The 25,772-nt window shown below is 46.7% G+C and overlaps 1 protein-coding gene across 1 annotated transcript in view; it reads right to left on the minus strand.

Moving 5' to 3' along the window:
• Positions 1 to 7,620: 7,620 nt before the first annotated feature.
• The window catches only part of LOC140420857 (nitric oxide synthase 1-like), a 514,337-nt gene continuing 496,185 nt past the window's right edge, over positions 7,621 to 25,772 (minus strand). Inside the window, exons 25-26 of the mRNA XM_072504947.1 lie at positions 24,732 to 24,926; positions 7,621 to 10,741 (exon numbers count right to left, since the gene is read on the minus strand). Coding sequence (XP_072361048.1) covers positions 10,616 to 10,741; positions 24,732 to 24,926 — 321 coding nt within the window. The 3' untranslated portion in view covers positions 7,621 to 10,615. The remainder of the gene's footprint in view (positions 10,742 to 24,731; positions 24,927 to 25,772) is intronic.

A 25,772-nucleotide genomic window follows, 5' to 3' on the forward strand; every position in this document is an offset into this window, starting at 1 on the left:
GGGCCAGAAGCCGAGTGGGTGCTGGCGGAAGAGGCCTCCTGCAAAGGGACCTCCCTCCGGGCCCTCGCCACGGCGGCACTCCCATCCCCACCCAAAAAACACTCCAACAGCCCGGTGGTGATAGCCACCCTCCAGTCCTGGAACCAACTACGGCAGCAATTTGCCTGACCAAAATGTCGGACAAAGCTCCCATCTGCAACAACCATAGGTTCACACCAGCGCTGACTGACACCACCTTCAAAAGTGTATAGGTCCCTGACACTGACAGTCAGGGACCTATACACCGATGGCAGGGTCACAACACTGGACGAACTGACAGAAAAATTCCAGCTAGCCAGGGGGAACGAGCTAAGGTGCCTGCAACGCAAAAACTTCCTACGAAAGGAGACAAGGACATACCCACAACCGCCATGACAGACATTACAAACTTTATGGAGTTTAATGTAGAGAAGTGTGAGGTGATTCACTTTGGAAGGAATAACAGGAATGCGGAATATTTGGCTAATGGTAAAGTTCTTGAAAGTGTGGATGAGCAGAGGGATCTAGGTGTCCATGTACATAGATCCCTGAAAGTTGCCACCCAGGTTGATAGGGTTGTGAAGAAGGCCTATGGAGTGTTGGCCTTTATTGGTAGAGGGATTGAGTTCCGGAGTCAGGAGGTCATGTTGCAGCTGTACAGAACTCTAGTACGGCCGCATTTGGAGTATTGCGTACAGTTCTGGTCACCACATTACAGGAAGGATGTGGAGGCTTTGGAGCGGGTGCAGAGGAGATTTACCAGGATGTTGCCTGGTATGGAGGGAAAATCTTATGAGGAAAGGCTGATGGACTTGAGGTTGTTTTCGTTGGAGAGAAGAAGGTTAAGAGGAGACTTAATAGACTCATACAAAATGATCAGGGGGTTGGATAGGGTGGACAGTGAGAGCCTTCTCCCGCGGATGGAAATGGCTGGCACGAGGGGACATAACTTTAAACTGAGGGGTAATAGATATAGGACAGAGGTCAGAGGTAGGTTCTTTACTCAAAGAGTAGTGAGGCCGTGGAATGCCCTACCTGCTACAGTAGTGAACTCGCCAACATTGAGGGCATTTAAAAGTTTATTGGATAAACATATGGATGATAATGGCATAGTGTAGGTTAGATGGCTTTTGTTTCGGTGCAACATCATGGGCCGAAGGGCCTGTACTGCGCTGTATTGTTAAAAAAAAAAAATTACTGGAAGAGTTACTGGACGCAAGCATACTAGAGAAAGGAAACTGTAGCGACATGTATGACCGACTGGTAGAAGGGGCCGACACCATACTAGACGCAACAAGAATGAAATGGGAGGAGAACCTGGGGATCAAAATAGGGTGGGGACTCTGGAGTGAAGCACTGCAAAGGGTCAATTCCACCTCCACGTGCGCAAGGCTCAGCCTGACTGAACTAAAAGTGGTACATAGAGCCCACTTAACAAGAACCCGTATGAGTAGGTTCTTCCCGGAGGTGGAGGATAGATGTGACAACGAGTCATGGTGACAAGGATGCCAAGGAGTCCCGGCCAACCACGCCCACATGTTCTGGTCTTGCCCCAGACTTGTGGAGGACTGGACAGCCTTCTTCGAGGCAATGTCCAAAGTGGTGGGGCTGAGGGCGGAGCCATTCCCGAAAGTAGCTGTCTTCGGTGTTTCAGACCAGCCAGATCTACTCCTGGGGAGGAGGGCAGATGGCCTTGCCTTTGCCTCACTGATCGCCCGCCGTAGAATTCTGTTCGGCTGGCGGTCAGCAGCACCACCCAAAGCTGCAGACTGGCTGTCCGACCTCTCGGAATCTCTCCAAATGGAGAAAATCAAATTCGCCATCCGAGGGTCAGACAACGGCTTCCACAGAACGTGGGAGCCATTCGCCCAAATGTTCCGGGACCTGTTTATGGCCAACAAACGAGCAGAAGAATAGCCAAGGAGCCAAGAACCAGGGGAAAGTAGCCAAAGCACGAGAAGGAGAGATAGACCGGGAGGATGGGGGAGGGGGGGGGGGGGGAAGCTAAATCTAAGATGAAGGAAAGGCGAGCCACAGGGGGGAAGAGGGAAGAGACAGGGAACAATAGAGGAGAGCCAGGGAGGTGGGGGGGGGGGGGGGGGGCAGGGAAACGTTAACAAACTTGGCATCCACAGGAACAGAGAAAAAGGAGGATACATGGGAAGACGGGAGGGCCGGCTGAAGCGGAAGTGAGCATGAGACAACAACGGCAACAAAATCCGTCCATGAGAAGCAAGTGGCAACACCAGCACCAGACCCATTCGAGGATTGCCCTCCGTAATTGTCTCTCCGGCACCCAAATGTATATCTACCCCCCCCCCCCCAAACAGATGCCTACTCATGTGTGTAAATAATTTTGCCCCGTGTACAGAGTTGCTGCAGTTGGGCGGGTGCATAATACCCTACCAGTTACATTATTTGATTTTGTATTTCTCTCGTGTTGTTATTTTTTTTTTCTCCCTTTTTGATTTGTGTGTGTGCCCTTCTCTTCTATATATATATATATATATCATATCCTGTGTATATAACGGCAAATATATTTTGTTCAAAAACCCAATAAACATTTATTTTTTAAAAAGCAATTAACATGATTGATTAAATAAATCTCAAAGATACATTTGTCATTAACATGATATCTAGTGAAGATCAGCCTTGTAATGGCATGCAAAAAAAAAAGGTTTTAAAGCAAATTTGCAGATCCAGTGATGCAAATACAAGTGTTCAAAGAGATAACTGGGCAGTTCCTTTGATGATTAATAAAACATTGTTTAATGTGACACGGGAGCGAAGGCCAATCTTCCGAGTTTGTCGGATATGCAAGAAATGAAAATTAAATCACATGTTTTAAATAAAACAGCACTGTTGAAGGATTAAGATGACAAAAGAATTAATACTCTGGGAACATGCAAGCTAGAAGTCAGTGTAAAGAAAGACTGAAGTTTTCCATTGTAGAGGCTGAGCGTGAATCATCACTGGGAGTGGAAGCCTGTGAAGCACTCAAGTTAGTTTTAAAAGTCTGACTGCTGTAACCACACAAAGTACATCAGTGGATTCAATCCTGAAAGAATTTCCTGAAATATTTCAAAACTTTTGCATTTTACCATTCATTTATCAAATCCAGTTAAAAGAGAATGCGCAATTGGTCATACACGCAGCAAGGTGAGTACCAGCTCCATTAAAAGTAGGCTTACATTAATGCAATGAAGTTACTGTGAAAAGCCCCTAGTCGCCTCATTCCGGCGCCTGATCGGGTACACAGAGGGAGAATTCAGAATGTTCATATTCCTAACAGCATGTCTTTCGGGACTTGCGGGAGGAAACCACGCAGCCACGTGCAGACTCCGCACAGACAGTGACCCAAGCCGGGGGTCCTGGGACCATGGCCCTGTGAAGCATAGTGCTAGCCACTATGCGACCGTGCTGCCCCGTGTTGCAAGATGATACTTTGAATGCGAGTATTTGCAAATAATTAAGTCTTTACAGGTCCAGGCGGAGCGACTGGAGAGACGATAATCGCAGGTTAAAGAGGTGTGAATTGTCTCAAACCAGGACAGTTGGTAGGATTTCACAAGCTCAGGCCAGATGGTGGGGGTGAATGTAATGCGACGTGAACCCAAGGTCCCGGTTGAGGCCGTACTCATGTGTGCGGACCTTGGCTATAAGTTTCTGCTCGACAATTCTTTGTTGTCGTACATCCTGAAGGCCGTCTTGGAGAAAGCTTACCCGAAGACCAGAGGTTGACTGCTGAAGTGTTTCCCGACTGGAGGGGAACTCTCCTGCCTGGCGATTGTCGCGCAATGTCCGTTCATCCGTTGTTGCAGCGTCTGCATGGTCTTGCCAATGTACCATGCCCCGGGACATCCTTTCATGCAGCTTATGATGTAGACAATGTTAGCCGAGTCGCATGAGTATGTACCCTGTGGTGGGTGGTGTTCTCACGTGTAATGATGGTACCCATGTCAATGATCTGGCACATCTTGCAGAGGTTGCCATGGCAGGGTTGTGTGGTGTCGTGGTCGCTGTTCTGAAGGCTGTGTGGTTTGCTGCAAACAATGGACTGTTTGAGGTTGCGCGGTTGTTTGAAGGCAAGTAGTGGGGATGTGGAGATGGCCTTGGCAAGATGTTCATCTTCATCGATGACGTATTGAAGGCTGCGAAGAAGATGTCATAGTCTCTCCACTCTGAGGTAGTACTGGATGACGAAGCGTACTCAGTCGCTTGCATCCCATGTTTGTCTTCTGAGGAGGTCGGTGTGGTTTTTCGCTGTGACGCGTTGGAACTGTCAATCGATGAGTCGAGCGCCATATCCCCTTCTTACAAGGACGTCTTTCAGCATCTGTCGATGTCTGTTATGTTCCTCCTCGTCTGAGCAGATCCTGTGTTACCGGAGGGCTTGTCCATAGGGGATGGCTTCTTTAATGTATTTAGGGTGGAAGCTGGAGAAGTGGAGCATCGTGAGGTTATCCGCTGGCTTGCGGGACAGGGAAGTGCTGAGGTGACTTTCCTTGATGGAGATGCGTGTGTCCAAGAATGCAACCGATTCTGGAGAGTAGTCCATGGTGAGTCTGATGGTGGGATGGAACTTATTGATGTCATCGTGTAGTCGTTTCAGTGATTCTTCGCCATGGGGTCAGAGGAAAAAAGTGTCGTCGATGGTGTATAACGTTGGTTGAAGGTCCTGTGCGATGAGGAGGTTTTGTTCAAACTTGTGCATGAAGATGTTGGCGTATTGAGGTGTGAATTTGGTCCCCATGGCTGTTCCATGTGTCTGGATAAAGAACTTGTTGTCGAAGGTGTAAACGTTGTGATCCAGGATGAAGCGGATGAGTTGTAGAATTGCGTCTGGAGATTGGCAGTTGTCGGTGTTGAGTACTGAGGCTGTTGCAGCAATGCCGTCGACATGGGGGATGCTGGTGAAACATGCCAAGATGATGGCATGTCCTTGGTTCAACCGGTCCACGGGTGCAGGTTTCTGTAACAAGTCCGTTGTGTCACGACAGAAGAGGGGCGTTCCTTGTTCAATGGCTTTCAAGGTGCCCTCAATGTAGCCAGAGAGGTTCTCACACAGGGTCCCATTGCCTGATATGGGTAGGACGGCCTGGTGTGTTGGCCTTGTGTATTTTCGGGAGGCAGTAGAGATCTCCAACGGTGGGATGAGAGCACTTTGAAGGTCTTGAAGGTGCTCTGAAGGTCTGGATCCAAGGGCTTGATCAGTCTGTTGCATTGGTGGGTGTGTTCTTTGGTTAGATCTGCGGGACTCTCCAGAATCGGTTGCGTTCTTGGACACACGCATCTCCATCAAAGAAGGTCACCTCAGCACTTCCCTGTCCCGCAAGCCAGCGGATAACCTCACGATGCTCCACTTCTCCAGCTTCCACCCTAAACACATTAAAGAAGCCATCCCCTATGGACAAGCCCTCCGGTAACACAGGATCTGCTCAGACGAGGAGGAACATAACACATCGACAGATGCTGAAAGACGTCCTTGTAAGAAGGGGATATGGCGCTCGACTCATCGATTGACAGTTCCAACGCGTCACAGCTCCAAGGTCTTGAAGGTGCTCTGAAGGTCTGGATCCAAGGGCTTGATCAGTCTGTTGCATTGGTGGGTGTGTTCTTTGGTTAGATCTGCGGGTAACTGTCTGTAGTGTTCCTGGTAGTTGAATTGTCATTACACTTCTTTGCAATAGTCCATTCTGTTCAGTATGATGGTGGCCCCTCCTTTGTCTGCTGGTTTGATGACAATGTTGCAGTTGGTCTTGAGAGCAGGATGGCATTGCGTTGTGCTTGGGTGACGTTCGGGGCTATCTTGTGAATGCGACTGATGAATCTGACATTGACGCGACACCTGACGGCTTGAGCATACATGTCGAATCTCGGGCAGCGGCCTTCTGGAGGGGTCCAAGACTCTTTCCTCTTTGGTTGCCGCACCACAGTTCTCTCAGTCTGCTGTTTCAGTTCATTGGTTGTTTCATTGGGTTCGCTGTCAGTTAATAATAAACATTTAACTAGTAAAGAACTAGACATTCTGGACTTCCGGTGGCGGTGATGTGCTGAGCGGACGCACATCAGGTGGCTCCCCTCCCAATCAGACCCAAAATAGTGAAACTCTCCCAAACCAGACGGGGCGAACAACAACGCAGTGCAGAAGAAGATGTGCGACTGCTCAGCACATCAGATAATCAACATCTTTTTTTCCCAAAGGTAGCGAAGTCTAAAACTAGAGGGATTACGTCTAAGGTGAGAGATGCAAAAGCATCCAGAAGGGCAGTTTTTTCACACAATGGGTGGTGAGTGTCTGGAGCGAGCTGCCAGAGGCAGCAGTAGAGGCAGGTACAATTTTGTCTTTTAAAAAGCATTTAGACAGTTATATGGGTATAGAGGGCCAAATGCAGGCAATTGGGACTAGCTTAGTGGTAAGAACTGGGTGACATGGTCAAGTTGGGCCAATGGGCCTGTATTCCTGCTGTACACCTTAATAATAATAATGCTAACAATCTTCATTAGTGTCACAAGTAGGCTTACATTAACACTACAATGACGTTACTGTGAAAATCCCCTAGTCGCCACATTCTCTTCGGATACACAGAGGGAGAATTCAGAATGTCCAATTAACCTAGCATGCAAGTCTTTCGGGACTTGTGGGAGGAAATCGGAGCAAACACGAGGAGAACGTACAGACTCCGCACAGACAGTGACCCAAGCGGGAATCGAATTCGGGACCATGGCGCTGTGAAGCAACAGTGCTAACCACTGTGCTACCGTGCTGCCCTATGACCGTCACCGGAATTCTTTGTCTCTCTCACTGTTTATCTTTCTTTTTCTCACTCTCTCTCCCTTTGTCTCTTTCACTCTCCCTCTGTCCCTTCTCCATTTGTCTCCCTCTCCATCTTTCTATCTCAGTCTCTTAGTTGCTTTCTTAGTCTATATCTCTTTCATTGTCTCTCTTTTCCTTCATCTCTGTAATCTCTCTCTCCGCCTCCCACTCTCTCGGTCACTCTCTTTCTGTCTGTCACTGTGATCAAATCAGCACCACCTTTAGAGCCATGATGCTGTTCAGTTGCATCATGCTGTCCTCGGGTGTGACCATGTGCAAGGCCCTGGCTCGGGGCAATCTCACCATCTGTCCAGGGCAGCGCTCTCTGCCGATCCTGGCCGCTTGATAGCTGCGTTTTCTGTGCCCACATTGCCAGAACTTCCCCTCATAGAACATACAGTGCAGAAGGAGGCCATTCGAGCCATCGAGTCTGCCCTGACCCACTTAAGCCCTCACTTCCCTTTATCCCCGTAACCCAATAACCCCTCCTAAACGTTTTGGTCACTAAGGGCAATTTATCATGGCCAATCCACCTAACCTGCACGTCTTTGGACTGTGGGAGGAAACCGGAGCACCCGGAGGAAATCCACGGAGACACGGGGAGACCGTGCAGACTGTCTGGGCTGGCCTTTATATTCAACTCTTATGAGCCCAAGTTGGGTGGGCCTCTGCCCATGAGCGGGAAGCTGGTATTCCACGAGCCCCACGGAGAGATCAATCAAGGTGTCCCCTTAGGCTTGTTGAAATTATTACAAACTAATAAGCCAAATTGTAAGACCACAGACTGATGCATATATTTCAGAGAACTTTATTCAATTTATAACAAGTTCAGCAGAAAATGTAATTTTTTTTAGAAAGAAATCATTGAAGCTATGGTTATTGATGATGGAGAAAATCATGAACATTTCAATATATAGGAATTGGATACGTAACACAGAAAATATGAATTGCCATACAGAAACGTTAAAAAAATTTCTAAAAATGGGGTGTGGAATTTGGGATTTGATTGAGATCTGAAACCACTTTATATTGAGCTCACACTGCTACTAAATGCATATGGTTTAGTTGTAAATGGTGCTTTGACATGACTTGAAATAGTGTAACAAACAATAATTAAGATGGGGATGTTTAAGTCAGAGGCTAAGGACATTCCAACAAAGACAATATAAGGTCAACATGGAAGTGGAGATGGTAAAGATAATGGATGGGGTGAAAATTGATCAGCAGGATATACTAAAAAGGTTGGTTTTGCACAGTGAATAGGTGCGCACAGTTTACATCTCAGGCTGCTGAAGGAAGTGGGAGTGGAGCTGGTGGAAGTCATAGATGTCATAGAATTTACAGTGCAGAAGGAGGCCATTCGGCCCATCGAGTCTGCACCAGCTCTTGGAAAGAGCACCCCACCCAAGGTCAACACCTTCACCATATCCCCATAACCCAGCAACCCCACCCAACACTAAGGGCAATTTTGGACACTAAGGGCAATTTATCATGGCCAATCCACCTAACCTGCACATCTTTGGACTGTAGGAGGAAACCGGAGCACCCGGAGGAAACCCATGCACACACAGGGAGGATGTGCAGACTCCGCACAGACAGTGACCCAAGCCGGACTCGAACCTGGGACCCTGGAGCTGTGAAGCAATTGTGCTATCCACAATGCTACCTTGCTGCCCTACAAGTGTTTGCCATAATCTTCCAATTTCCCCAAGGTAATGCGGAGGTGCCAGAAGTTTGCATGTTGGCAAGTGTGACATCCTTATACAAGGATGTCACGCTCTAATTTAACTTCAGAGATGGGTAAGGTTTTAGAACAAAATCATGAGTAGAAAAGAAATTACAGGGGAGAAAATGGTACTGTAGTGGTACTGTCACTGGACTAATAATCTGGAGACCCAGGGTAATGCTTTGGGAATTTGGGTTCAAATCCCACTATGGCAGATGATAAAATTTAAATTAAATTTAAAAAAATCTAGAAGTAATGTCTAACGATGACCATTGTTGTAAAAGCCCATCTGGTTCAATAATATCCTATAGGGAAGGAAATCTGTCATCTTTCCCTGGTGTGGCTTATATGTGACTCCAGACCCACAGTAATGTGGTTGACTCGTAATTGCCCTCTGGGATGGGCTCAGTCAGCGACCCCCACGCCCCATGAATCAATAAACAAAAAGAGTTCATTCAGGAGGCCAGCATAGATTAATAAAAAGCAGATTTTGGTTGACTGATCTAATTAAATTTTTGATGAAGGATGATGGTCTAAACTTCATGAAATTTTAAAAACATTTGACAGAGTACTGCATGAAAAGCCAGTTAATGAAATTACAGTCTATTGAATAGGTTTAGGATTTGGACAAAAATTGGTTTAAGGACAGAAAACAGTGAGTTGTGGTTTTTCAGACTGGAGAGGGTCATTGGCGTTATCTAGGTTCTTCCTTTTTGATAGCTATAAATTATTTGGATTTTGGAAGATAGAGAAACGTTTCAAATTTTGTCAATGGTACCAAACTTAGAAGAATGCTAGGCAGGTGGCAAATGGAAAGAAATGATAAGGAGAGGGAATATTGGCTGAGTACACAATTCTAAAGAGTACACTGAGCCACAAAGACCTGGGGATTCATGGACATAGATTCTTGAAGGTGACAAGATAGTTAGCAATGCTTATATGTTTTGAGATTCATAATTAGAGGAAGAATATGCTGAACCTGCAATAACCCTCTGGTTAGGCCACAACTTCAGTCCAATAACATTTGATTTATTTGTGAAAAAAGTTTGGTTTTCTGGCAACAAGTGCTTGTCAGTGAGGTAGGCATCTATTTGTAATGTACTACTGCTGCCAGTTCTGGTCACCACACCTGAGGAAAGAGTGTAAGGTTCCTCGAATGGGTGCGGAGGAGATTTACCAGTATAGTTCCATGGATGAGGGCTTTCAGCAGCAAGGTTAAGGTGGATAAACTGTGATTGTTCTCCTTGGACCAAAGAAAATTGAGGAAAGATTCCAGAGTTGTACACGATATTGACATATAAGACAAAGAAAAGAAAGATGTGCCCATTAGCTCATAGTACAAGGACTAAGGGACATTGTTGCAAAAGATACATAGGGGATGGGAGGAAAAGAGAGACACCAAAACAACATATTTTAGACACTGGTGCAGTTAAACCAACTTAGGTCAGTCTTGTTTCGGGAAATGATAATCGTAAAAGTCTTAATTCTGAAATACACTGGGATACATTTTAAAATGTATTTGTCAGATAATGCCTGAGAGAAAGACAAGCTTTAACATCCAAATGTTCTGTATTATCATAGAATCCCTACAGTGCAGAAGGGGGCCATTCAGCCCATCGAGTTTGCACCAACCCTCTGAAAGATCATCCTACCTAGGCTCACTCCCCCGTCCTATCCCTGTAACCCCACCGAACCTACACATCTTTGGACATTAAGGAGCAATTTTATCATGGTCAATCCACCAAACCTGCACATTTTTGGACTGTGGGAAGAAACCCATGCAGACATGGAGAGATTGTGCAAACTCCACACAGTCACCCAAGGCTGAAATCAAACACGGGTCTTTGCGTTATGAGGCAGCAGTGTTAACCACCGTGCAACACCTGATTCTGGTGACACTCCCTCTTATACACACAATACCAAATGCTCAAAATGTGAGCTATAACATTCTGCAGATGCAATTCCCATTAATTTTAACTACTTTTTCTTTATGAATTTCCAAGAATTCTTCATTCATTTCTGAAAGGTTTTGATCAGTTGTTTATCTCAGCGAATTAATCAGAGCTAATCATTGACTTTGTTCCCTGCCAGTTTTTCAAAGATGTTGATCGTATTTTTGTAGTAATCTCCCGGGTTCTCAGCGTCACGCCAAATATATCTTCATGGTAGCGATTTTCATCCTGCAAGGAAGAAAAAATACCAGGACACTAAGGTGAATCAGGATTGTGTTTGGTCAATTGTGAATGGAATGCAACAATTCCTTGAACAAGATTAGAGGAAAGGACAAAAACACACCGTAGAACAGAAGACAAGGGTAAATCCTTTTTTTTTTCTTTTTTAAAATAAATTTAAGAGTACCCAATTATTTTTTTTCCAATTAAGGGGCAATTTAGCGTGGCCAATCCACCTAACCTGCACATCTTTGGGTTGCGGGGGTGAGACCCACACAGACACGAGGCGAATGTGCGAATTCCACACAGACAGTGATACAGAGCAGGGATTCAAACCGGGGTCCTCAGCACCGTAGGCAGCAGTGCTAACCACTGTGCCATGTGCCGCCCTTGACAAGAGTAAATACACCGGTCAATATACTTCAAGATCACTCTCCTATTATTAATTCCACCCACCCATTTAATCTTGAGAAAGAGCCCATTTTAATATTCAGCGGTCACCAAATTGAATCCAGAAAAAAATGGCAGAATATTTCTGCATCTCCATAGAAGATCACAGGAAATAGGAACAGCGGGTGATTATGTGGCTCTTTGAGTCTGTTGTAATCATGGTTGAACTTCTACATTATCGTGATCTTCTGGCTGTTCATGATAATTCTGCTTCCTAGGCCCAGCTTCCACTCTTCCTGTGCCACCAGTCTCTCCCCATTCGTGGATCCCGAGTGGGGACGTTATTGGAAACCATTAACAGTTACAAAATAAGTTTTTGTTTGGAGAGGATGGGTTAATCAAAGACAACCAAATTGTGAAAGAAAAATTGTGTCTAAGTAACTCTTGAATTCATTGATGAAATTGATCAAGGTCGCACAAAGAACAAAGAACAAAGAAAAGTACAGCACTGGAACAGGCCCTTTGGCCCTCCACGCTGATGATAATGCCCTAACTAAACAAAAAACCTTCTGTCCTCAGTATCCCTCTATTTCCTCCCTATTCATGTATCCATCCAGATGCCTCTTAAATGTTGCTAATGTGCCCGCTTCCACCACATCCTCTGTCAGCGCTTTCCAGGCACCCACCACTCTCTGCGTAAAAAACTTACCCCCGCACATCTCCCTTAAACTTTCCCCCTCCTACCCCAAAACCCACCTGATTTTAGTTTTTGTATCAGTTTGCCATGTGGGACCTTGCCATGTGGGACCTTGTCAAACGCCTCAGACACTACATCCACAGCCCTTCCCTCTTCAAAAAACTCAATCAAGTTGGTGAGGCATGACCTTTCCTGTACAAAACCATGCTGCCTGTCACTAATTAGTCCATTTTCCTCCAAATGTGCATGCATCCTGGCCCTCATTATCTCACCCAAAAGCTTCCCCACCACTGATGTCAGGCTCACCGGCCTATAATTTGCTGGATTATCCCTGCTTCCTTTCTGAACCAAAGGAATAACATTGGTTATTCTCCAGTCCTCTGCAACATCACCTGTGGTCAACAAGGATGTGAAAATATCTTTTAAGGCCCCAGCTATTTCTCCCCTTGCCTCCCGCAGTAACCTGGGATAGATCCCATCCGGCCCTCGGGACTTGTCTGCTTTAATGCAATTTAGGATATTCAACACTTCCTCCTATGGTATACTGATGTTCTCAAGGGAGTTCACATACCTAACCCTGACCTCAACATCCGCCATGTCCTTCTGTCAATACCGATACAAAGTACTCATTCAGATTTTCACCCACTTCTATGCATAACTTCCCTCCGTTGTCCTTCAGTGGGTCTACTCTTTCTCTTGCTACCCTCTTGCTCCTAACATATGCATAAAAAGCTTTGGGATTCTCCTTGACCGTGTTTGCGAAAGACATTTCGTAGCCCCTTTTAGCCCTCCTAATTCCACGTTTAAGTTACTTCTTACTTTCACTGTACTCCTCAAGGGCTTTGTTAGATTTTAAATGCCTAGACCTATCGTATACTTCCATTTTCCTATTGACTAAGCTTACAATTTCCCTTGTCATCCATGGTTCCCGAATCCTGCCATTTCTATCCTTAATTTTTGCAGGGACATGTCTGTCCTGCACTTCAATCAACTGGCATTTAAAAGCCTCCCACATGTCAGACATGGACTTTTCAATGAATTCAGCAGCATTGAACCTGCCTCCCCACTCATGTGCTAAAGTTTTTCTGACGTCACATTTGCTTCTTTTGCAAATCACTATAAATCTGTGCCCTCTCGGTATTGATCTTTTTACAGGGGGGAGCAGTTTCATCCAATCTACTTTGTCTAGCCCCTCATTGAACATCTCTATCAAATATCCTCCTCAGCCTTCTTCTCTCCAAGGAGTACAGTCCCAACTTCTCCAATCTATCTTCATAACTGAAATTTCTCATCACTGGAACCATTCAGGTAAATCTCTTCTGCACTCTCTCTCATGCATTAATATCCTTCCAAGGGACCTCCTAGAAACAGTGAAAGAAAGACCAGCCAGCCTGACATTAATAATGGGGAAAATTCTAGAGTCCATTACAAAAGATTTAATAACAGAGCACTTGGAAAACAGAGGCAGGCTCGGACAGAGTCAGCGCAGATTTACAAAAGGGAAATCATGCTTGACAAATCTACTGGAACCCTTCAGCTAGTTGAGTTGATGAAGGGGAGCCAACTTGAACTTTCAGAAGGCTTTCGACAAAGTCCCACACAACAGATTAGCATGTAAAATTAAAATTTATGGGATTAGGTATATCGAGATGGATAGATTACTGGTTGGCAGACAAGAAACAAAAAGTAGGAATAAATGGGTAATTTTCCAAATGGGGTACCGCAGAGATTGATGCTGGTACCGTAGCTATTCACAGTATAAATGATTGAGATGAGGGAACTAAATGTAATATTTCCACATTTGCAGATGACACAAAGCTGGATGGGAGAGTGGGCTGTGATGAGGATGCAAAGATCCTTCAGTGTGATTTGGACAAGCTGAGTGAGTGGGCAAATGCATGGCAGAGGCAGTAAAATGTGGATAAATGTTGAAGTGTTGGGTGCTCTGCCACACAGATGAACCAACACGGTTGTGAATGGTACAACGCAGTTTTATTTTAAACATCTATTCACATTGGTAAACTGTTTACTGAGGTTCGATCATGACCCTTGATTCTGTGGACCTATTCCTAATTCTATCTTGTGGTGGCAATCTGCACATGGTGGATGTCTGAGTGGCCTGCAATGAGCTCTGTGCCCTGAGCCGTCTCCTGCTCGAGTGCCCAGGAAGTGTCGTGTTCCCTGTTTTGTACTGTGTATGCTCTTGCCTGTGATTGGCTGTCGTGTTGTGTGTGTTGATTGGTCCGTTGATCTGTCCATCAGTATGTATGTATGTATGTATGTGCTATGATGTGTACCTGAATATCATGACAAATGTGAGGTTATCCACTTTGGTAGTAAAAGAGGTGGAAGGATGGCATTTTTAATTAGAGATAGTATAACAGCTGCAGAAAGGCAGTTCGAGGAAGATCTGCCTACTGAGGTAGTATGGGTTGAAGTCAGTAATAGGAAAGGAGCAGTCACCTTGTTCGGAGTTTTCTATAGGCCCCCCCAATAGCAGCAGAGATGTGGAGGAACAGATTGGGAAACAGATTTTGGAAAGGTGCAGAAGTCACAGGGTAGTAGTCATGAGTGACTTCAACTTCCCAAATATTGAGTGGAAACTCTTTCTATCAAATAGTTTGGATGGGGTGGTGTTTGTGCAGTGTGTCCAGGAAGCTTTTCTCACACAGTATGTAGATTGTCCGACTAGAGGGGAGGCCATATTGGATTTGGTACTTGGTAATGAACCAGGGTAAGTGATAGATGTGTTAGTGGTGGTGCATTTTGGAGACAGTGACCACAATTCTGTGACTTTCACTTTAGTAATGGAGTGGGATATAGGTGCATGCAACAGAGTAAGGTTTACAATTTGGGGAAGGGTAAATACAATGCTGTCAGACAAGAACTGAAGTGCATAAGTTGGGAACATAGGCTGTCAGGGAAGGACACAATTGAAATGTGGAACTTGTTCAAGGAACAGTGTCCTTGATATGTCTGTCCCTGTCAGGCAGGGAAGAGATGGTCGAGTGAGGGAACCATGGTTGACAAGAGACGTTGAATGTCTTGTTAAGAGGAAGAAGGAGACTTATGTAAGGCTGAGGAAACAAGGTTCAGACAGGGCGCTGGAGGGATACAAGATAGCCAGGAGGAAACTGAAGAAAGGGATTAGGAGAGCTAAGAGAAAGCATGAAAAATCTTTGGTGGGTAGGATCAAGGAAAACACCAAGGCCTTTTACACATAGAACATAGAACATAGAACAATATAGCGCAGTACAGGCCCTTCGGCCCACGATGTTGCACCGAAACAAAAGCCATCTAACCTACACTATGCCATTATTCATCCATATGTTTATCCAATAAACTTTTAAATGCCCTCAATGTTGGCGAATTCACTACTGTAGCAGGTAGGGCATTCCACGGCCTCACTACTCTTTGCGTAAAGAACCTACCTCTGACCTCTGTCCTATATCTATTACCCCTCAGTTTAAAGTTATGTCCCCTCGTGCCAGCCATATCCATCCGCGGGAGAAGGCTCTCACTGTCCACCCTATCCAACCCCCTGATCATTTTGTATGCCTCTATTAAGTCTCCTCTTAACCTTCTTCTCTCCAACGAAAACAACCTCAAGTCCATCAGCCTTTCCTCATAAGATTTTCCCTCCATACCAGGCAACATCCTGGTAAATCTCCTATGCACCCGCTCCAAAGCCTCCACGTCCTTCCTATAATGCGGTGACCAGAACTGTACGCAATACTCCAAATGCGGCCGTACCAGAGTTCTGTACAGCTGCAACATGACCTCCGGACTCCGGAACTCAATCCCTCTACCAATAAAGGCCAACACTCCATAGGCCTTCTTCACAACCCTATCAACCTGGGTGGCAACTTTCAGGGATCTATGTACATGGACACCCATATCCCTCTGCTCATCCACACTTTCAAGAACTTTACCATTAGCCAAATATTCCGCATTCCTGTTATTCCTTCCAAAGTGAATCACCTCACACTTCTCTAAATTAAACTCCATTTGCCACCTCTCAGCCCAGCTCTGCAGCTTATCTATATCCCTCTGTAACCTGCTACATCCTTCCACACTATCGACAACACCACCGACTTTAGTATCGTCTGCAAATTTACTCACCCACCCTTCTGCGCCTTCCTCTAGGTCATTGATAAAAATGACAAACAGCAACGGCCCCAGAACAGATCCTTGTGGTACTCCACTTGTGACTGTACTCCATTCTGAACATATCCCATCAACCACCACCCTCTGTCTTCTTTCAGCTAGCCAATTTCTGATCCACATCTCTAAATCACCCTCAATCCCCAGCCTCCGTATTTTTTGCAATAGCCTACCGTGGGGAACCTTATCAAACGCTTTGCTGAAATCCATATACACCACATCAACTGCTCTACCCTCGTCTACCTGTTCAGTCACCTTCTCAAAGAACTCAATAAGGTTTGTGAGGCATGACCTACCCTTCACAAAGCCATGCTGACTATCCCTGATCATATTATTCCTATCTAGATGATTATAAATCTTGTCTCTTATAATCCCCTCCAAGACTTTACCCACTACAGACGTGAGGCTCACCGGTCTATAGTTGCCGGGGTTGTCTCTGCTCCCCTTTTTGAACAAAGGGACCACATTTGCTGTCCTCCAGTCCTCTGGCACTATTCCTGTAGCCAATGATGACATAAAAATCAAAGCCAAAGGTCCAGCAATCTCTTCCCTGGCCTCCCAGAGAATCCTAGGTTAAATCCCATCAGGTCCCGGGGACTTATCTATTTTCAGCCTGTCCAGAATTGCCAACACCTCTTCCCTACGTACCTCAATGCCATCTATTCTATTAGCCTGGGGCTCAGCATTCTCCTCCACAACATTATCTTTTTCCTGAGTGAATACTGACGAAAAATATTCATTTAGTATCTCGCCTATCTCTTCAGACTCCACACACAATTTCCCATCCCTGTCCTTGACTGGTCCTACTCTTTCCCTAGTCATTCGCTTATTCCTGACATACCTATAGAAAGCTTTTGGGTTTTCCTTGATCCTTCCTGCCAAATACTTCTCATGCCCCTTCCTTGCTCGTCTTAGCTCTCTCTTTAGATCCTTCCTCGCTACCTTGTAACTATCCATCGCCCCAACCAAAACTTCACACTTCATCTTCACATAGGCCTCCTTCTTCCTCTTAACAAGAGATTCCACTTCCTTGGTAAACCACGGTTCCCACGCTCGACGCCTTCCTCCCTGTCTGACCGGTACATACTTATCAAGAACACGCAGTAGCTGATCCTTGAACAAGCCCCACTTATCCAGTGTGCCCAACACTTGCAGCCTACTTCTCCACCTTATCCCCCCCAAGTCACGTCTAATGGCATCATAATTGCCCTTCCCCCAGCTATAACTCTTGCCCTGCGGTGTATACTTATCCCTTTCCATCATTAACGTAAACGTCACCGAATTGTGGTCACTGTCCACAAAGTGCTCTCCTCACTCCAAATCCAACACCTGGCCTGGTTCATTACCCAAAACCAAATCCAACGTGGCCTCGCCTCTTGTTGGCCTGTCAACATATTGTTTCAGGAAACCCTCCTGCACACACTGTACAAAAAACGACCCATCTATTGTACTCGAACTATATCTTTTCCAGTCAATATTTGGAAAGTTAAAGTCTCCCATAATAACTACCCCGTTACTTTCACTCATATCCAGAATCATCTTCGCCATCCTTTCCTCCACATCCCTAGAACTATTAGGAGGCCTATAAAAAACTCCCAACAGGGTGACCTCTCCTTTCCTGTTTCTAACTTCAGCCCATACTACCTCGGAAGAAGAGTCCCCATCTAGCATCCTCTCCGCCACCGTAATACTGCTCTTGACTAGCAGCGCCACACCTCCCCCTCTTTTGCCTCCTTCTCTGAGCTTACTAAAACACCTAAACCCCGGAACCTGCAACATCCATTCCTGTCCCTGCTCTATCCATGTCTCCGAAATGGCCACAACATCGAAGTCCCAGGTACCAGCCCATGCTGCCAGTTCCCCTACCTTGTTTCGTATACTCCTGGCATTGAAGTAGACACACTTCAAACCACCTACCTGAACACTGGCCCCCTCCTGCGACGTCAAATCTGTGCTCCTGACCTCTATACTCTCATTCTCCCTTACCCTAAAACTACAATCCAGGTTCCCATGCCCCTGCTGCATTATCCATCCCAAAGAGCACTAACAAATCTCCCCCCCAGGATATTTGTGCCCCTCAGGTTCAGATGTAGACCATCCTGTCTGTAGAGGTCCCACCTTCCCCAGAAAGAGCCCCAGTTATCCAAAAATCTGAATCCCTCCCGCCTGCACCATCCCTGTAGCCACGTGTTTAAATGCTCTCTCTCCCTATTCCTCATCTCACTATCACGTGGCACGGGCAACAACCCAGAGATAACAACTCTGTTTGTTCTAGTTCTGAGCTTCCATCCTAGCTCCCTGAAAGCCTGCCTGACATCCTTGTCCCCTTTCCTACCTATGTCGTTAGTGCCAATGTGGACCACGACTTGGGGCTGCTCCCCCTCCCCCTAAGGACCCGGAAAACATGATCCGAGACATCACGTACCCTTGCACCTGGGAGGCAACATGCCAAACGCGAGTCTCTCACGCTCCCACAAAATCTCCTATCTGTGCCCCTGACTATAGAGTCCCCAATTACTAATGCTCTGCTCGTCTCCCCCCTTCCCTTCTGAGCAACAGGGACAGACTCCGTGCCAGAGGCCCGTACCCCATGGCTTACCCCTGGTAAGTCATCCCCCCCACAAGTATCCAAAGCGGTATACTTGTTTCTCAGGGGAACGACCGCAGGGGATCCCTGCACTGACTGCTTTTTCCCAGTCCCTCTTACAGTTACCCACCTATCTCCAATCTTTGGTGTAACTAATTCCCTGAAGCTGCTATCTATGACCCCTTCTGCCTCCCGAATGATCCGAAGTTCTTCCAACTCCAGCTCCAGTTCCCTAACTCGGTCTTGGAGGAGCTGGAGATGGCAGCACTTCCTGCAGGTAAAATCAGCAGGGACACTAACTGCATCCCTCACCTCAAACATCCTGCAGGAGGAACATTGCACTCCCTTCCCTGCCATTCCTCTAACTTTCTACCAAGATCTGGCGAACAACTAAATTAAATTTTTATAAATAATAATAATATAATAAAATATGGTACTTACCTCAGACCAATGGGTTTTATTTTTAGGTTAGAGGAGGAGGGCGGGTGGGAGACACTACACGTGTAGTGTCTCGGGTTTCCTCTCCACCAGAATTTATTGGTGAGGGTCTTCCCAGACGTCCACGGGTCGACTTCCTGTTCCCGCCTAAAAAACTAATTTTAAAAAAAAGAAGAAAAATTCTCAGCTCCTGCTGAAATTGACTAACCAGCCAGCTCCACTCCCGCCGAAATCGACTGGCCTGCCCCTGCAAAGACAAGTGCTTTTAAAGGTTGACTTACCTCCCAGCAACCTCCTTCCGCAATGCTCCCGCTGAAACTGACTCACCAGCTGTTCTCACGCCGAAAAAAACTGGCCTGCCCCTGCAAAGACAAGTGCTTTGGAAGGAATAACAGGAATGTGGAATATTTGGATTATGGTAAAGTTCTTGAAAGTGTGGATGAGCAGAGGGATCTAGGTGTCCATGTACATAGATCCCTGAAAGTTGCCACCCAGGTTGATAGGGTTGTGAAGAAGGCCTATGGAGTGTTGGCCTTTATTGGTAGAGGGATTGAGTTCCGGAGTCGGGAGGTCATGTTGCAGCTGTACAGAACTCTGGTACGGCCGCATTTGGAGTATTGCGTACAGTTCTGGTCACCGCATTATAGGAAGGACGTGGAGGCTTTGGAGCGGGTGCAGAGGAGATTTACCAGGATGTTGCCTGGGATGGAGGGAAAATCTTATGAGGAAAGGCTGATGGACTTGAGGTTGTTTTCATTGGAGAGAAGAAGGTTAAGAGGAGACTTAATAGAGGCATACAAAATGATCAGGGGGTTGGATAGGGTGGACAGTGAGAGCCTTCTCCCGCGGATGGATATGGCTGGCACGAGGGGACATAACTTTAAACTGAGGGGTAATAGATATAGGACAGAGGTCAGAGGTAGGTTCTTTACGCAAAGAGTAGTGAGGCCGTGGAATGCCCTACCTGCTACAGTGGTGAACTCGCCAACATTGAGGGCATTTAAAAGTTTATTGGATAAACATATGGATGATAATGGCATAGTGTAGGTTGGATGGCTTTTGTTTCGGTGCAACATCGTGGGCCGAAGGGCCTGTACTGCGCTGTATTGTTCTATGTTCTATGTTCTATGGCCTGCCCCTGCAAAGACAAGTGCTTTTAAAGGTTGACTTACCTCCCAGCAACCTCCTTCCGCAATGCTCCCGCTGAAACTGACTCACCAGCTGTTCTCACGCCGAAATCGACTGGCCTGCCCCTGCAAAGACAAGTGCTTTTAAAGGTTGACTTACCTCCCAGCAACCTCCTTCCGCAATGCTCCCGCTGAAACTGACTCACCAGCTGTTCTCACGCCGAAATCGACTGGCCTGCCCCTGCAAAGACAAGTGCTTTTGAAGGTTGACTTACCTCCCAGCAACCTCCTTCCGCAATGCTCCCGCTGAAACTGACTCACCAGCTGTTCTCACGCCGAAATCGACTGGCCTGCCTCTGCAAAGACAAGTGCTTTTAAAGGTTGACTTACCTCCCAGCAACCTCCTTCCGCAATGCTCCCGCTGAAACTGACTCACCAGCTGTTCTCACGCCGAAATCGACATATGTGAGATATATGAGAATGACTAGAGCGAGGGTAGGTCCGATCAAGGACAGTAGCGGGAGATTGTGTATTGAGTCTGAAGAGATAGGAGAGGCCTTGAACGAGTACTTTTCTTCAGTATTTACGAATGAGAGGGGCCATATTGTTGAAGAGGACAGTGTGAAACAGACTGGTAAGCTCGAGGAGATACTTGTTAGGAAGGAAGATGTGTTGGGCATTTTGAAAAACTTGAGGATAGACAAGTTCCCCGGGCCTGACGGGGTATATCCAAGGATTCTATGGGAAGCAAGAGATGAAATTGCAGAGCCGTTGGCAATGATCTTTTCATCCTGTCAACAGGGGTGGTACCAGGGGATTGGAGAGTGGCGAATGCTGTGCCCCTGTTCAAAAAAGGGAATAAGCTGCATGACCTCCTCAGGGTGGCTAGGGTGAGTAGGCAGCTCTGTGCCCCGGCACCATCCCCATCCTAGCACCTCTGGCCTCGTCGATGCCCTGATCCTGCTGCTCATGAGGCCCTTGCCAACGGTTTGCATTGTGGGCCCCGTCTGGCGCCCCACTATAGGGTCTACAGTGGACATTGCCCTTGGGCAGGCCGTGTGATGCCCCGCTGGCGGGTGATGGCCGGTTGGGGGAGGGGTGGTATTGCGGAGTGTGAGGGTAGGGGCTAGGTTGTAGGGGTGTGGCAGCCTTATGGCCAGTGGAACTCTGCAGAACTAGGAGCCAAGATGGATGCAGGTCGCGGCAATGGTGGTCCGTGCCTGGACACCGCCACAGTTCCATGGGGGGTCACCCCAGCTCCACCGCCCATCCTCCTGTCACCACAGTCCCCTCCCAGTCTTTAAAGCCACGGGTGCAGAGGAGATTTACCAGGATGTTGCCTGGTATGGAGGGAAAATCTTATGAGGAAAGGCTGATGGACTTGAGGTTGTTTTCGTTGGAGAGAAGAAGGTTAAGAGGAGACTTAATAGAGGCATACAAAATGATCAGGGGGTTAGATAGGGTGGACAGTGAGAGCCTTCTCCCGCGGATGGATATGGCTGGCACGAGGGGACATAGCTTTAAACTGAGGGGTAATAGATATAGGACAGAGGTCAGAGGTAGGTTCTTTCCGCAAAGAGTAGTGAGGCCGTGGAATGCCCTACCTGCAACAGTAGTGAACTCGCCAACATTGAGGGCATTTAAAAGTTTATTGGATAAACATATGGATGATAATGGCATAGTGTAGGTTAGATGGCTTTTGTTTCGGTGCAACATTGTGGGCCGAAGGGCCTGTACTGCGCTGTATCGTTCGATGTTCTATGTTCTATGTTCTTGGAGAATGTAAAGAAGGAGAGAGGAGAATGGCACACAGCATGTCTCTCCAAGGCGGCTTTCAAGACACCAGGCAGAATCGCCGAGCAGAAACTGGTCGCCAAGCTCCGCACGCATGAGGACGGCTTCAACCGAGATTTTGGGTTTATGTCACATTATATGGAACCCCCACCATACTGCCCAGGTTTGTAGAATCCTTCTAACTGTCCTGGCTTGAGACAATTGACACATTGATTACCAAAATGCATCACCTCACACTTCTCTGCATTTAACTTCAGCCACTACATACCTGCCAACTTGTCTATGTTCTCTTCACAATTGACAAGTTTTGAGTATCATCCATAAACTTTGAAATTGTCCCTGCACACCAAGATTATTGTAAGAAGTCTTATAACGGTAAAGCGAAGTGCTGAGGTGACCGTCCTTGATGGAGATCAGTGTGTCCAAGAATGCAACTGATTTTGGAGAGTAGTCCATGGTAAGTCTGATGGTGGGATGGAACTTATTGATGTCATCGTGTAGTCGTTTCAGTGATTCTTCGCCGTGGGTCCAAAGGAAAAAATGTCATTGATGTATCTGGTGTATAACATCGGTTGAAGGTCCTGTGCGGTGAGGAGGTCTTGTTCAAACTTGTGCATGAAGATGTTGGCATATTGAGGTGCGAATTTGGTCCCCATGGCTGTTCCGTGCATCTGGATGAAGAATTTGTTGCCGAAGGTGAAGACATTGTGATCCAGAATTAAGCGGATGAGTTGCAGAATTGCGTCTGGAGATTGGCAGTTGTCGGTGTTGAGTACTGAGGCTGTTGCAGCAATGCCGTCGTCATGGGGGATGCTGGTGTAGAGTGCCAAGACGTCCATTGTGACGAGGAATGTTCCTGGTTCAACTGGTCCATAGGTGCTGAGTTTCTGTAGGGAGTCCGTTGTGTCGCGACAGAAGCTGGGTATACCTTGTGCGATGGGTTTCAAGATGCCCTCGATGTAGCCAGAGAGGTTCTCACACAGGGTCCCATTGCCTGGAACGATAGGACGGCCTGGTGTGTTGGCCTTGTGTATTTTCGGGAGGCAGTAGAGATCTCCAATGCGGGATGAGAGCACGTAGAGTGCTCTGAAGGTCTGGATCCAAGGTCTTAATCAGTCTGTTGAGTTGATGTCTTCCTTGGTCGGATCTGCGGGTAACTGTCTGTAGTGTTCCTGGTTGTTGAGTTGTCGGTATACTTCTTTGCAGTAGTCCGTTCTGTTCAGTGTGACGGTGGCCCCTGCTTTGTCTGCTGGTTTGATGACGATGTTGCGGTTGGTCTTGAGAGCGCGGTTAGCATTGCGTTGTGCTTGGGTGACGTTCGAGGCTGGCTTGTGAATGCGACTGATGAATCTGGTATTGATGCGACTCCTGATGGCCTGAGCATACATTTCAAGTCTAGGGCAGTGGCTTCCGGAGGGTTCCAAATCGACTCTTTCCTCTTCGGTTTCCACACCGCAGATCTCTCGGCCTGCTTTTCCGGTTCGTTGGTAGTCTCCTTGGGTTCCCGGTCGACCTCTTGGGGTCTGTGGAAGAATTCCCGGAGCCTCAATCGCCTGATGAATTCCTACGTGTCTGCCACGAGACTGATGGGGTCCATTTTGGTGGTGGTGCAGAAATTGAGCCCTCTGCTGAGGACTTCGATTTTGTCTGGTTGAAGGGTGTAGTCCGACAAGTTGACAATAGATTTCCCTGTATTGTTTTCTGCTGTGGTACCGGGGAGGCTTGGTTGCTGCTGGTGGTGATGCCGAGTTTCTCAAGCTTCCTGTTCTTGGTGTGCAAATAGGTGGCATAGTATCGTTGTCTCATCTGTTTGGGGTGTTCCGCAACTGGTCTGCTGCGTCCTGAGCGCAAGTTGAGAATATGGCCTCTATCTTGGTTTCCAGGTTGCGTCGTCTGCTGTAGAGCTGGCGTACGAGGTGGTTGAGGAATGTGAGAGAGGTGCGACGAGCAGAAACTTATAGCCAAGTTCCGCATACATGAGTGCGGCCTCACCCGGGACCTGGGATTCATGTCACATTACATTCACCCCTCACCATCTGGCCTGGACTTGTGAAATCCTACCAACTGTCCTGGCTTGAGACAATTCATACCTCTTTAACCTGGGGTTACCCCTATCTCTGGATATGTAAACACTTAATTAACTGCAAATGCTCACATTCTAAGCATTGTCTTGCATCTTTGAATTTGTCTGTATATATGTTTCTGGAACATACCTCTTCATTCACCTTAGGAAGGAGCAGTGCTCCAAAAGCTAGTGTTTGAAACAAACCTGTTGGACTTTAACCTGGTGTTGTAAGACTTCTTACTGTGCTCACCCCAGTCCAACACCGGCATCTCCACATCATGACCAAGATTATTGATATACATCAGGAAAAGCAACGGTTCCAATATCGACACTTGGGGGGAAAACCACTACAAACCTTTCTCCAGTCTGAAAAATATCCAGTGACCATTACTCTGTGTGACGAAGCATGACTGGTGTTTTTGAGAGCTTGTACAGGGACTGGACCTCTGTCTCTGTGGCACGATTCTATGTCTTACGATTAATCTTGCTGTCTGACAAATATTTCTGAGCTGACTTTTCAAAGAAGACAGCTCAGAGCATCTCATTCTAATCTGATCCAGGTTCACCAGCTAGTGATGCTAAACTTCCTTGAAATCTCAAATCACCTTTGAATATTGGTCATTTTAAAATGGTCATCTGTTTGGACTCCAAACCAAATGGTATATTTACCTCTCACCATTTTCTACAGCATTGTAATATTGTCACTTGATAGGCCAGCAGATAAGCGACTTGCTTACCTTCAGCTTTGCAATATAGGTTGCTGCATCATTGAAGCTCATGTCTCCCTGGTTCGCAATAATTTCTTGGACAGTTTTTGCAACATCTTGAGCCATCGTAACATCACCACAAATGTACAGGTGTCCGTTCATTGAATTCAAGATGTGGTACAGCTCATCGGGTAGCTGATTTTGAATGATATCTTGTACATACACCTAGGGGATGAAAAAAGTCAACTAAACAAACCAACAACATAACTTAAATCATGTCAGACTCTCCCAATTTCGACCAGGGTCATACTCTCTCCCTATCAGGGAATCTGAGAATTTACAGTGCAGAAGGAGGCCATTCAGCCCATCGAGTCTGGATTGGCCCTTGCAAAGAGCACCCTACCCAAGTCCCTATCTACCCTATCCCCGTAACCCAGTAACCCCCACTTAACCTTTTTTGGACACTAAGGGCAATTTAGCATAGCCAATCCACCCAACCCACACATCTTTGGACTGTGGGAGGAAACCGGAGCACCCGGAGGAAACCCACGCAGACACGGGGAGAACGTACAGACTCCGCACAGACAGTGACCCAAGCCGGGATATCGAACCTGGGACCCTGGAGCTGTGAAGCAACTGTGCTAACCACTATGCTACCATGCTGCCCTCACTCCATCACTCGCTCAGTCCTACTCTTGCTCTATCACACACGCTTGGTTACTCTCTCCTTGGGCTGAATTCTCTGCTGTCGGGATTTGCTATTTTGCCGGCAGCCTGGGGGTTTCTTTTATTTTTGCCGTTTCATGTTTTATTTGTGGATACGTGTCTTTAAGGCAAAGTGTCCCGTGTTTTAATGCAAGAGGATGTCAGCAGCAGGGGAGATCTGTCATCACTCAATTTAACAGGTGGCCAATGAATTGGCCTAAAAGGTGGTGTTCTGCCCGATAACAGGTGGTGATTGGAAAAGTTCCCACTGAAATGGCTCAGAGACCTAAAGAGTTTCCCGTTGACAGGTAAGAGATAAGATTTTTCCCAATCTAGTTTCTACAGAAATAACCAGCAAATTCTCAC

The sequence above is a fragment of the Scyliorhinus torazame genome, chromosome 5 (assembly GCF_047496885.1).
Source record: "Scyliorhinus torazame isolate Kashiwa2021f chromosome 5, sScyTor2.1, whole genome shotgun sequence".
Taxonomy (NCBI): Eukaryota; Metazoa; Chordata; class Chondrichthyes; order Carcharhiniformes; family Scyliorhinidae; genus Scyliorhinus; species Scyliorhinus torazame.